Source organism: Poromitra crassiceps (genome assembly GCF_964638095.1).
Source record: "Poromitra crassiceps genome assembly, chromosome: 9".
NCBI lineage: Eukaryota > Metazoa > Chordata > Actinopteri > Beryciformes > Melamphaidae > Poromitra > Poromitra crassiceps.
The window spans coordinates 39,312,668-39,325,735 of NC_139630.1; the positions used below are offsets into that span (position 1 = coordinate 39,312,668).

Consider the following 13,068-nt stretch of genomic DNA (forward strand, 5'->3'; position numbering starts at 1 on the left):
TGGAAGGAGGCACAGATACAGCAGATAGAGAGTCAGTGGTGGAAGGAGGCACAGATACAGCAGATAGAGAGTCAGTGGTGGAAGGAGGCACAGATACAGCAGATAGACAGAGTCAGTGGTGGAAGGAGGCACAGATACAGCAGATAGACAGAGTCAGTGGTGGAAGGAGGCACAGATACAGCAGATAGACAGAGTCAGTGGTGGAAGGAGGCACAGATACAGCAGATAGACAGAGTCAGTGGTGGAAGGAGGCACAGATACAGCGGATAGACAGAGTCAGTGGTGGAAGGAGGCACAGATACAGCAGATAGACAGAGTCAGTGGTGGAAGGAATACACACATCCTACACTTGATGCTGCACTTGCAAGATTGTATCCGTCTAAATCACAGACTGCAGTGAAGAGCGTTCCATCCCCTCTAATTGAGATTAATTTGCCCAAATTGATTTCAGGTGGCGAGTATGATTACTGCTGGGAAATCTTGTCAGCACACAGGAAGTGACAAATTGAAACTTAAGATTGAAATAAATAAATGTTCTCCATGGTCTCACCAATGATGGTTGAACTTGTTGCTACCTGATTGTATTTATCCCCTACCTGCCACTAAGATGAAGAGGAGGAGTGTGCACTTTACTGATGTCACTTTATATTTCTGGGTAATGAAGTCCTTCAAATTTTGTAAAAATCAAAACTCCCCACTGCGACTTCGCGCCACCAAAGTGTGAAGAAGCCTAGTACATCCTTTAAATAAAGGAATAAATACCAAAATACCTGAGTACCTCTACATTCAAGCCTATGTAAGCCTACAGTATACAAGGAATTGTTATCAGATACAGATTTCTTGTATTGTTATTATTAGTAGTAAGTCATACAAATAGAAATAGTAGTCGTAGTATCAAAGGATCCAAGTATAGTCTGCCAAGCTAATATCAGTCACAGCTAGTAACCTTTATTGACAGAAGTAACTTTGGCTAGACTTGCTATGCTGATATGAGATGTCTTAGATATATGAATGGTTTACAGATGTAGAGGGTTATGCAATGTGATACATTTTTTCCATACGTGCCTGTTAAATAGCAAATATTGGATGAAATAATATCACAATAAAAAGTGTAGGCTGATTTCAGCAAACAGTTTTCAACAAAGACAAAATAGCTCATTTACATTCCAGTGGAAAGTCGCCTGGCTGCAAAGGCCAATAATTGGAATGTAAATGTATAATCTCTGTTACCCTCCCCGGGAGAGCATTGATCTATATCATTTCATCCTTTTGTCTCATCATGCAGGCGCTCGTCTCTGTGTCACGGTATAGTGTGCTTTAGATCAATAGCGCCATGTGTGAACACATCTCCGTGGTCGTTTGATATTGTCACTTGGGAGCTCCAGGGGAAACTTAAAAGCATGGTGGAGAAGGGAATTAACGCTACCAGCATGAGTAATACAATTCAATTTCCCCCCAAAGTGCAACAATTCATTTTGGAAAACAAATTGCTACAATTGATTCGGGAAAAAGAAAATATTGAATGGAGTTCAAAGCCCGTCGATTTCAAATAAAGTCGATTCCTTCATCATGTTACTGTTTTGTAAAATATTCTTCCGATAAGAACTAAGGAGGAAAACTATGTTATTGTGAATTGCAATTTCATGTGAGTAATCACAGTGACAGTCAGAGGTGTAGTGGTGCCTGGAGAAGTGGGTATACTCTTAATTTATGCCCCATTTCTTGAAGTGGCTCATCCAGCAAAGGATAACCGCCCTGTATTATAAACAGTGACATACATGTAAGACCACTCTGGCATATTTAGTTCACCCACAAATGGGCCAGTAGTGCACATTGTCATCTGGGATTCCATGGTTATACACAACTCTATAATTCATGTGTGTGTCCCGTGTCTGACTATGCTTCTGGTGTTTGGGCTTTCCGTGAACTTGAAAGTTGCAACAATGTGCAACACAGAGCTATTATTATTTATTTTTTTTAGATTTTTTTTTAGATTTTTTTGGGGGGGCATTTTGCCTTTATTTGTTAGGACAGCAGGCAGACAGGAAGGTTGGGGAGAGAGAGGGGATGACATGCGGCAAAGGACCACGGGTCAGACTCTAACCCGGGTCAGCCGGGTGAAGGACCAAGCCTTCGTAGTACGCGCTCGAAAAGGTGAGCCACCAGTTGGCGCTCTAGCAGGTGAGCCATCTCCAAACATCACACATAAAGGTCAAATGCTTCAGCTTTGGAACAGACATGTGAAGATGTCTGATCAGAGACTCACTACAAAGATATATAATTCAGACATTTCACATGGACATTCCTGGACTAATAAGTTGAAATCCTTATTTTATTTGAACAATTTGTCACTAAACGAAGGAGAAGACGTGGAAGAGCGAAACGCAGCCGGAGACGAATGGTCGAGGGGGAGAGGGGAGTCTTCGGATGGAAAAGCTGGGCCGAGGCTCGACTGGTGGCGACATGGAGAGAAGAGTGGAAACGATCCACTGCAGCCCAATCCGACAGTTGGCGTGAACGGATCCCCGTAAGCACAATTAAGTATAATAATCTTTAATTTTGTAATTAGGCTAAATGAAATGTTTGATCACTGCAACGGTAACGTTGGTGTCTTACCCATGAGGGTTGAACGCGTTGTGTGCATGAGACGTAAAATGAAAGAAATCATCATTATCATCATCCTCAAAATAGCTCTGTGGTGAAATGTCTCAAAGGCAAAGTTTGTGTGTACTCAAGGCATTTGAATTGTGCTGCATCTTGCCTCAGTGTGCCCTGGGAAACAGCACAGACATCTGTCTCATTAGCACTGCAACATGCTGATCTTTGCCACTTTCTGAAGGGAATTTAATTTTTTTATATGACTGCAATCCGTATCTTATAGCTCCTTTTTGTAACAAACAACAACATGCTAGACAACAACCGGAAAGACCTGGGGGGATTCAGACCGTTTTCAAACAGTATTTGAAGCGTGAAACAGACATTTGGTGCACTACAGTAAATCGTGACAGCAGCGGCCATGTCAGCACATTTCGACACACCCAAAGTCTGACTGTACAAAAGTCAAAATCAGCTGCTGGACAGGCTGAAGCTTTGCTCGACTGTGTAGCTCCAGAACTAGAGGCTACACCCATAGTCCCACACTCACTGACACACACTCACTGACCTCCAGAGACGACCATTCATAGCTACACCCATAGTCCCACACTCAGTGACTGACACACACTCACTGACCTCCAGAGACGACCATTCAGAGACAAGTGTGTGGGAGGGAAGAGATGAGATTGTGAGTCTGAGTGTGTGGATGTCTTGAGACATCATGTTCTCTTTCTGTGGTTGGAAGGACAGTGAGGCACATTGGCCCTGTTTGAATGGTAGTGTTTCCTTAGCCTCTTTGTTTTTTTCCTTTAGTACAGGTACAGCAGCCTGGGAGTGCTACTGAAATAGACAAGCGCTAGTCAGGTGGTAAGACAAGGTTAACTCAATCAGACAGCTCCAACTGCTTGACTTGGCTCTCCCATTGCACACTCAGCCCCTTCACAACAGCACAGACAGACACCGTACATTGTCCCAATATAAAATTAACACTGCGTTTCTTTAATATTGATGACTGTGTACTTTTGCCCATATGTCTCCATATCCTATTTCCTCTGAATTCCATGTGCATTCATTCATTCCTAGATGTTAGATAATTATGTAACTGCTGCCCCAGCTGCTGCTCCACCCTCTGCCGATCTGGGGAGAGCCGTAGACTAGCACCATGCTTCCTCCGGCACATGCGCAGTTGCCAGCCGCTTCTTCTCACCTGACAGCGAGGGAGCTTCACCGGCAGGACGTAGCACGTGGGAGGATCGCGCTATTCCCACCAGTTCCCTTCCACCCCGACCAGGCGCCCCGACCGAACAGAGGAGGCGCTAGTGCAGCGACCAGGACACATACATTCCCACCCACAGACACCAGCCAATTGTGTCTGTATGGACGTCCGACCAAGCCGGAGGCAACACGGGGGGTGCAAACCTGCGACCCTTGTGTTGGTGAGCAGGGAATCTACCGCTACACTACCCAGACGCCCTCTGCAGACTTTTTATCATCGTCACACCGACCTCATTATTATGTCCCTGCTCTGCTTTCACACCAAAAACTGCAGGTGGCGCTGTAACAACCAGCAGGTGGTGCTGTAACAACCAGCAGGTGGTGCTGTAACAACCAGCAGGTGGTGCTGTAACAACCAGCAGGTGGTGCTGTAACAACCAAGTCGCTCGATAGCAATTACCCCTCCTCAAAGTAGGTTTCTTTACACACCTCAAGTTCCTATGAAAGAACTTAAAGCCCTCCGCTGAACCTTGAGAATCTCTGTAAAATAGTGAAAAAAGTGGAGAACAATCTTAGCAGAACAATAGTCCAATAAAAAAAAAAACCCGCCCCCCGCGCTGCTCAGAGTGTCCCTATCTCCTCCATCTCATAAAAACTTAATGTGACCAAGCTCTTAAAACCCAGACAAGGAGAGCCCATTTCACCAGCAGACAAGTTCAATTTCACTCCAGAACCTTCTTCAGAAAAAAAGCATCTCTTTTTCTAAAGCCACTTGGCAGAAAAATGAAATCCTATTAATCTTTCAACAAAGCTTTCATAAATATTATGAAGAAAGTGTCTCCTCATCGGCGCAAGAAATGGAAGAGAAAAACGGAGCAAAACGGAGCACTGTCCACTTCTTTGGAAAAGCTATTGTCGCCAGACCCTGGCATGACTGTTGCTCCTCTGCTGTCACTTTATAACCTTATCCTCCAGGGTACCATAACTACAAATACTTCAAGTCAAAACCGTTTCATTCCATCTGCTGTCGTACTGTACAATAACAGTGTTGTAGTCCATCTTTTAACTTCCATGAAAAGAAACACTGCACTATTCCATAACCACAACCGAACACAGTCGTCAGCACACAAATCTGCAGAGTTAACCTCTTAAAAAGGCAAAAAAAATAAAAATAATAACAAAACCAATATAAATTTAGAATCATCACTTTGAGAAAGACAACCAGTCACCACATAGAGAAAAATAAACTAGCCTCACCTCTCTCACAAGTGCTTGCCCAGAAGCCAGTGCCGGTGCAGTCACACACAAAGCGGTTCCATCCCTCTTTACAGGCGCCGTTGTTCTTGCAGGGGTGGCTGTCGCACTGTTTCCCCGTCAGCTTACTGCACGTGTGCCTGATGCCCGTCACGTTCTGCGCCTGAGCGATCTGCCTCACGTCCTTGCTGCGTCCGTCGATGAACAGGTCCCGGATGCAGCCCACGTAGCCGTAGTTGAGCATGGCGGTCCACAGCTCGGTGGGGAGCGCCAGGCCCGCCCGGTTGTCGGGCAGGCCCCCCAGGTAAAGGTCCCCCTCCAGGTCCAAAATCTCATTCTCCCCACTGGCTGTGAATGGCGTCCGGCGGCTGTTCACTGAGATGATGCCTGGAGGAAAGAACATCTGTTAAATACTGCCCAGATACTACGCTGCGAAAATATACATTGGAAACAAAAAAATGGTTTCTGAAAATGTCACTTGTTTATAATGGAAAATCAACTTCAGAAAGAAAGAAAGTTCTTGAATCAAGTGTCATTTTGTACTAGTGGAGTGATCTGCCATATTCTCTTATTCTGAATACCGTATATGAAACAAGTGAAAGTCTATTGGAAAGAAGTGATAACATTACACCCCACTCCACTGGCATAATTTTTCATTTCCTTCCTTCAAGACTAAATGACTTGGACATGTTTTGCTGTGTGTATGTTCCCTGGGTAAAAGCAACAATCCACCGTAAAACATTATTACAGTCACTCAATATAATTTGAATCTTGCGGCATCTTCCCTCAACATGTCTAAATATAGCACTGAAACCTGTGTATCTAATTCAACATGTCTAAATATAGCACTGAAACCTGTGTAGCTAATTCAACATGTCTAAATATAGCACTGAAACCTGTGTAGCTAATTCAACATGTCTAAATATAGCACTGAAACCTGTGTAGCTAATTCAACATGTATAAATATAGCACTGAAACATGTGTAGCTAATTCAACATGTCTAAATATAGCACTGAAACCTGTGTAGCTAATTCAACATGTCTAAATATAGCACTGAAACCTGTGTATCTAATTCAACAAGTCTAAATATAGCACTGAAACATGTGTAGCTAATTCAACATGTCTAAATATAGCACTGAAACATGTGTAGCTAATTCAACATGTCTAAATATAGCACTGAAACCTGTGTAGCTAATTCAACATGTCTAAATATAGCACTGAAACCTGTGTAGCTAATTCAACATGTCTAAATATAGCACTGAAACCTGTGTAGCTAATTCAACATGTCTAAATATAGCACTGAAACCTGTGTATCTAATTCAACAAGTCTAAATATAGCACTGAAACATGTGTAGCTAATTCAACATGTCTAAATATAGCACTGAAACATGTGTAGCTAATTCAACATGTCTAAATATAGCACTGAAACCTGTGTAGCTAATTCAACATGTCTAAATATAGCCCTGAAACCTGTGTAGCTAATTCAACATGTCTAAATAGCCTATAGCCCTGAAACCTGTGTAGCTAATTCAAGTTCAACATGTCTAAATAGCCTATAGCACTGAAACCTGTGTATCTATTAACTCAACATGTCTAAATATAGCACTGAAACCTGTGTAGCTAATTCAACATGTCTAAATATAGCACTGAAACATGTGTAGCTAATTCAACATGTCTAAATATAGCACTGAAACCTGTGTAGCTAATTCAACATGTCTAAATATAGCACTGAAACATGTGTAGCTAATTCAACATGTCTAAATATAGCACTGAAACCTGTGTATCTAATTCAACATGTCTAAATATAGCCCTGAAACCTGTATATCTAATTCTGCATCATGCTGAACTGTGAAGCTGGAATCATTTCATCCATAATGCAGAGTCCGATGCAAGGATCCTCTGGCTTAAACGTATTAAGATGGAACTGATTCCAGTATTAGCATTAGAACATTTTTACTTTTACTTTTTCTGTGGCAATTTTGATTCACTGATTAAATAAACTTCACAGAGAGCCAGTAAAAAGCAAAGCAACACAACATTCATTTTAGTGTATAGATGCATAATAACATACGCCAAATAATTCCAACACATGCCACACCTGCATCCAATGCATCTGAATGGAAAGATGCAACACATTTTCTCATCTGTATCTCAAATGCATAAACCTCCACCAGAGAGTAAAGCATTCGGCACACTAAGTGTGATCGGCTAGACACGATCAACACTGATGTAGGCTACTGTGCATTTTTAATGCAATTTATTTATGTATTTTTTTGCACTACACTGGTCTAGGTCTAGAGTTCATTCTGCTCCACTGATATGCCTACTTCATATAAATAGTTTATTTCAGAAGAAATGATGGGTGTGTTTACAGATTGTGTATCTCCGATTTTGAAATCGTCTCAGGCTTACTGAGGTTGACTAAGGTCACGTAAACGTAGCAGGGAGATGAAAAGGTCACTTTTTCCCACACAGTCCAGATTTAGCTCGTCTGAATATGTATGTAACGCGAGCTCTCGCATCTCAGCAGTGTTGAGTTCACCTTGCAGCCAGACAGACAGACAGAGTGATCCTGGCAGCGCTTCACAGAGAAGAAGCTTCATTCACTTTACATTCACCCCATTACCATTTCACTGCAGCCACAAGTGTGATTATGCCTGTTGTTAAGCAGCCCTCAGTCTCATATTCATAGATCTGTCTCATTCCTCTTTTTCCAGGAGAAAACTCCTGCTTTCCACTCTGCTATCGCACCGGGGGCCAGGCTGGTGATTACTCAAAGCGGCGAGCCCTGACACATGGGTAAATTGGCTGCTCTAACCTGATATATAACACAAGCTGTAGCATAGACTAACACAGCCCAGTTCTCCGGAGGATCCACACCTAATGCAGAGATTGCGTTGGGTTTGCAGCTCAAGGCAACAGAAGTTCAGAGCCTTTTCCTCTAATATAATCTTCCCGTAATACTTTCTGTGTATGCGGCCGTGTTTCGGGGGTCAGAGGACACACAGACGGGACCGCGAGCAGGAGGGGAAACGGAGTCAGTAGCTATCGGGGAAAGAAGTACGACTTTATCCCGGCGATAAATCACCACCAGAAATGATTCCATTGAGAAGGTTTTCACGTCGCTGTGCGGGTGTGTGTGATGCGAGGAAAGGCTGACATGACTAGGACCATGCGATTACAAATTGTATTATTACTGCTTTGGTGCAGCTGCAATGTGACAGCTATTGTCAAAGCATGGTGCTAACAACAGCAGTTACAAAGGGATGCTTGTGTGTTTTTTAAAGAAGGCTTTCTCAGTTATCATAAGGCAGAAATCCTTTCGGTAAAACCTAAAACCACGTGCACAAGCATTTTGGTTATTGTGTGAAAGGATACATTGTTAACATTTCGTTTGTAATTGCTCATACTAGTGCAAGTTAACAGAGGTGAAAATCATTTCCTGTTTTTCCTATTTCTGTATTTTTTAACTGGGCTGAGTCTTTGGTAACAAACAATGAGCTGAGATAGGATCAGTGCTGATTCATTATGTCTCTCTCTCTCTCTGTGTTGCAGCTTTGTTGTTTGTTAACGGACTATTTTCATATTAACACATTTTCAGCTCGAGCAAATGGAGTTGCTCATGCATATTCTAGCTTTATATTAGATCTCAATCTTCCAGCCTGGTCTAACAGGCCCGTTGTATTACTACAGCAACAACAACATATTTCATCACCTAGCATAATCAGGAGTTTGATCATGAGAAATCAGAGGAAAAACATCCCAGACTGCTGCTGTGAACGTGCAGATCCCTTCTTTATTTTAGCAAACCTTTTGAAGTGTACAGGAGGTTTGGCATGCGTGGCTTTGACATTTTAATTGGAAGTGGACAGAACAGCACCCAATACATGTCCAATTTAAAAGTCTACATAGCCGACATGGCTGGGAATTATACGTTAGACTGTAGGAGAGGCGCCGCCTATACCTTGCACAGAGGAAGTTTAGCACTATTAGGGCAACCTTGAAAAGACAAAACCTTTCTTTCCATAGCTAAAAGTAGCTAACTGCTTGAAATACTCCCAAACTTTGAATCTGAACTACCACTACGCCACTGCAAAATGTAACTGAACTAGAAGTACAGTGGAAGCACTTATGACTGCTCCCCAACACTCAGTTCTACAATCACATAGTCCAGTTCTTATTTGATCTACGTTTCCCCTCCCTTCACCCTTACCTGAGCGTCCGTCTCTCTGGATGTCCACATGGTGCCAGACCCCGTCGCTCACCTTGGCCTGGGTGGCCTTGACCTTGATGGTGCCAGAGCCCATGTCCAGCAACAGGTACAGCCCTCCGTCCAGCAGCTCCACCGCAAAGAAGTCCACCTTGTTGTTCTTCTGGCCCTTGGCGTCCCGCCGGTCCTGGGGCTTGCCGTGGGTGAAGAGGATCAGCCCGTTGGGTTCGGAGGTGCGGAAGTCGAAGGAGATGGAGCCCACGCGCTTGGTGTTCCATTTGGGCAAGCCCAGGTAGGAGTCTGGGGTCTCAAAGTTGATGGGGTCGAGGGTGGGTACATTCTCACACTTGAAGACCACATCACCCTGGAGCTTCATCTTGGGGTCCACGATGCGAGCCAGGCGGGACAGTTCCAGGCGGATATCGTTGTTCTTGTAGACCACCTGGTGAAACAAAGCAGGAGATTCACAGTTCTTCACAGCTGTAATGTGGTCATATAAAACAAACCCAGATAGACAAGGATGATGGGTATATATCATTGCCAAAATAAACCATGATTAAATATGTGTCATGTATGCAAGTGATACGATAATAATCCTCCGTAAATTCCTGTGAGTGGTGAATAGGCTATATTTGAAAAGCATTTAACTGATGCTCACAAGCAGTTACTGCAGGGGATATTTTGTCGGTACAATAATGGACGAGAAAACAACAATTTCTTTCTATTTCAATAGGCCTACATTGCATTGCAGTGCATACTGTCTGCAATATCACATAATCACATACTGTACTGACTGATACAATGTTACATATTGCAGATTCAAGGACAGCTGGATCGATAAAGCCAATATTCTTCTTAGGTGTGTGTGGCACAAATTGTATCTCGGCCCTTTTCTATTTCAGCTTCAATCTATCCACTCTGAAAAGGAGATTATACACAAAACACATGGCTGTATTTTCATTTGATGGAACACCTGCCTACTGCGCCCGAGTGTGATATGATAGTTGGATTATTAGTGAGTCATCCCTTGACTTGTGATGTTCAAAGAGGGTTCTCATGGAGATCGGGTGAAACCCCAATGGGGTATCAGTGTGTACCCCTGACAATATATCCAATATCACACTTATTTACCCACAATACATTTGCCTCAACCCCCTAATCCATAAAACGAGAAAGCAGCCCTGCATTATAGTCAAATACAACAGTATAGCTCAGAAAAAGGCAGCAGAATATTGTCAATTGGAATCCGCTGAGGCGGAAAATTAATGTCTCCCCCCCTTCATTTTTGTCTGAGGAAGAAGGCGGGTCTCTTCTGTCTAGTACTGTATATAGGGCAGTGTGTGTGTGTGTGTGTGGAGGAAACAGCATCAGTGTTACAGGGAGCACAGCTGTCAGCAAACAGATTTGACTGCTCCGGGATTACCCATAATCCTGCAAGATTTGACTGTAAATCAACACAGGTGACCCGAGTCCCGAGGAGAGGGGGAGGGAGGGAGAGAGAGAGAGAGAGAGAGAGAGAGAGGGAAGAGGGAGAGAGAGAGGGAGAGGGACAGAGGGGGGGGGAGTGGGAAATAAAAGGGGACAGAAGAATCGGTGGGAATGAGGACAGGAGAAACGAAGGGAATTAGATGAGGGAGAAAATATGGGCAGGAGGCAAATGAGAGAGAGAGAGAGAGAGCAAGAGAGAGAGAGAGAGAGAGAGAGAGAGAGAGAGAGAGAAATCCAGAAGATTACAGGCTATATACTGTATAAAGAGCCTGTGTGTGTCACTGGGGCATTGTTTCAAATGTGTGTTTGTGTGTGTGTGTGTGTGTGTGTGTGTGTGTGTGTGTGTGTGTGTGTGTGTGTGTGTGTGAGAGAGAGAGAGAAAGAGAGAGAGAGAGAGAGATAGAGTACACCTTTGTACCGTGGAAAATGTGCCCATGTAGGTGTCAGCAGCGTTGACAAGTGCACTTCATCTCTTGAACATGAGTGGAACAGAACATGTTAAGTGCTTGAGGGAGTGCCTGGTTAATCTGAATTCAGCCTGTGGCGCAAATCCAGTTCATTTGAAACAGGAGCATCTTAGAGTGGAGAGACACGTAGCGGAATGAATCCAGTCAGGATCACGACACGAGTACGTCACCACCAGCATGCTGCTACCATCTGACTCATAAGTAGCTTAAGGCAGAATTATGTCTGTGTATTTCTTTGCCAAGTGATTTTCGGATGGTCATTACGTCAGAGAGGCTGAGAAAAAAAAACGGTGAAAGTGCCGTGGTTTGACTCTCTAGTTATTGTCACCTGCACCTGGCTGCAACAATTCAAATGTGAGCCATCTAAACCTTTTTGGCTTGTGACCCCTTAAAATGAAGCGATGTCTACTCGAGACCCCAATCACAGGCTGCATACATTTACACAGTTCAACCAAAGAATTATTCTCCCTTTTCAAGTTGTTTCATTGGATTAATATGGAGGCCTAAATGTTAAAACAAAAACAAAAATCAGAAAGAATTGACATGATATGTGTAGCAGATATCTATATATCTATATATCTCTAAATTGTTTTAAGTGTTTTATGTTTTTTATGCCTCGTCTTACTATATGTTTTATGTGAGGACCACAATGGAAATAAGCCCTCTGACTTTTTTGTGTTTTTATCCTCGGTGATTGATATATTGTCTGTTCTTTCATTACTATATGTACTGTTGTGTTATTTTATTTTATCACCAAATTCATTCATTCATTCATTCTATATCTATATCTATATCTATATCTATATCTATATCTATATATCTATATCTATATATATATAATCTCACAACCCCCAGGCTGAGAACCACTTGGTTTTATAACTGAATAGGGGAAATTTTGCAATTGATATTGATAGAATATGATGCAGTTGCCTTACGACTCAAATTATTGTAGCTTTTATAGCCACTGTTGATGTTTTATTAATTTCCCCCCACTAAAAACTAGAGAACATACCTTGCATTTCACTTTCACCTGGCTTTTAGATGACTCTTGGGCAAAAGAACAGACTGAATATTACATGAAAAGAAAGAGAAGAGGGAAGTAGCCCATAACATTGCAAATTTGCAATGATGATTTATTTTTGAATTTTTTATGGTACAATACTGTGCTGGTGATCATGCACTCCCATTTTCCCCCTATGCAGAGCCCAAGGAAAACAGGTTTTAGATGAAGGTCTTTACTAGCCTGATATCCAGACTGAATTGTCAACTACAATCACTAGAGACCAAGTCCAACGTATATCGGCCTGACTTTTACGTTAGTTACTCCAGTCTCCAAGCAGTGTGCCGTTCAGATTTCAAAGTAATTGATACTTGTAATCAATTTAAAACGGCCTCGACAGTAGGCTACAGCCACAGCCATTGTTGTTGACTCCTCAGCGCAGTCTTGACAACCGTGCATGAGAACAGCTTAGTCCCGCCCATGGGGCTGTTTATTGACGCTGATTGGCCAATATGTCCCCCTTGGCGTTCCTTGGCTGAATTGGCTCGGCCTTCGTGTTAACCGGACAAGAGGCATTTGCATATGATGATGCCAGACCAAGAGCAGTCAAACTCAACTCCGTGGAATGGGCGGATTCGAACACCTGGACCCAGACAAGGGCTTTTCTTGTAAATCACTAAAAAGTTCCAGTACATATTAATTAGCATTGTAGACGGTCTCCATCCTCACCTGTTCTGGCTCTGGCAAAACCGTGGTTGTTTGTCTTAAACCTGAAACAGGGCAGTCTTGACTCTGACTTTGACTTGTTGGTGGAAAGTCTTTAGGAACCCTCGCAGGCA

General features: G+C 42.9%; 1 protein-coding gene across 1 annotated transcript in view; it reads right to left on the reverse strand.

Moving 5' to 3' along the window:
• nrxn3b (neurexin 3b) overlaps positions 1–13,068 on the reverse strand; it is a gene marked incomplete at both ends in the record, with an annotated part of 373,896 nt that overhangs the window by 258,523 nt on the left and 102,305 nt on the right. The window contains 2 exons of the mRNA XM_083643677.1: positions 5,068–5,451; positions 9,278–9,716. Of these exons, the coding sequence (XP_083499803.1) occupies positions 5,068–5,451; positions 9,278–9,716 (823 nt within the window). The remainder of the gene's footprint in view (positions 1–5,067; positions 5,452–9,277; positions 9,717–13,068) is intronic.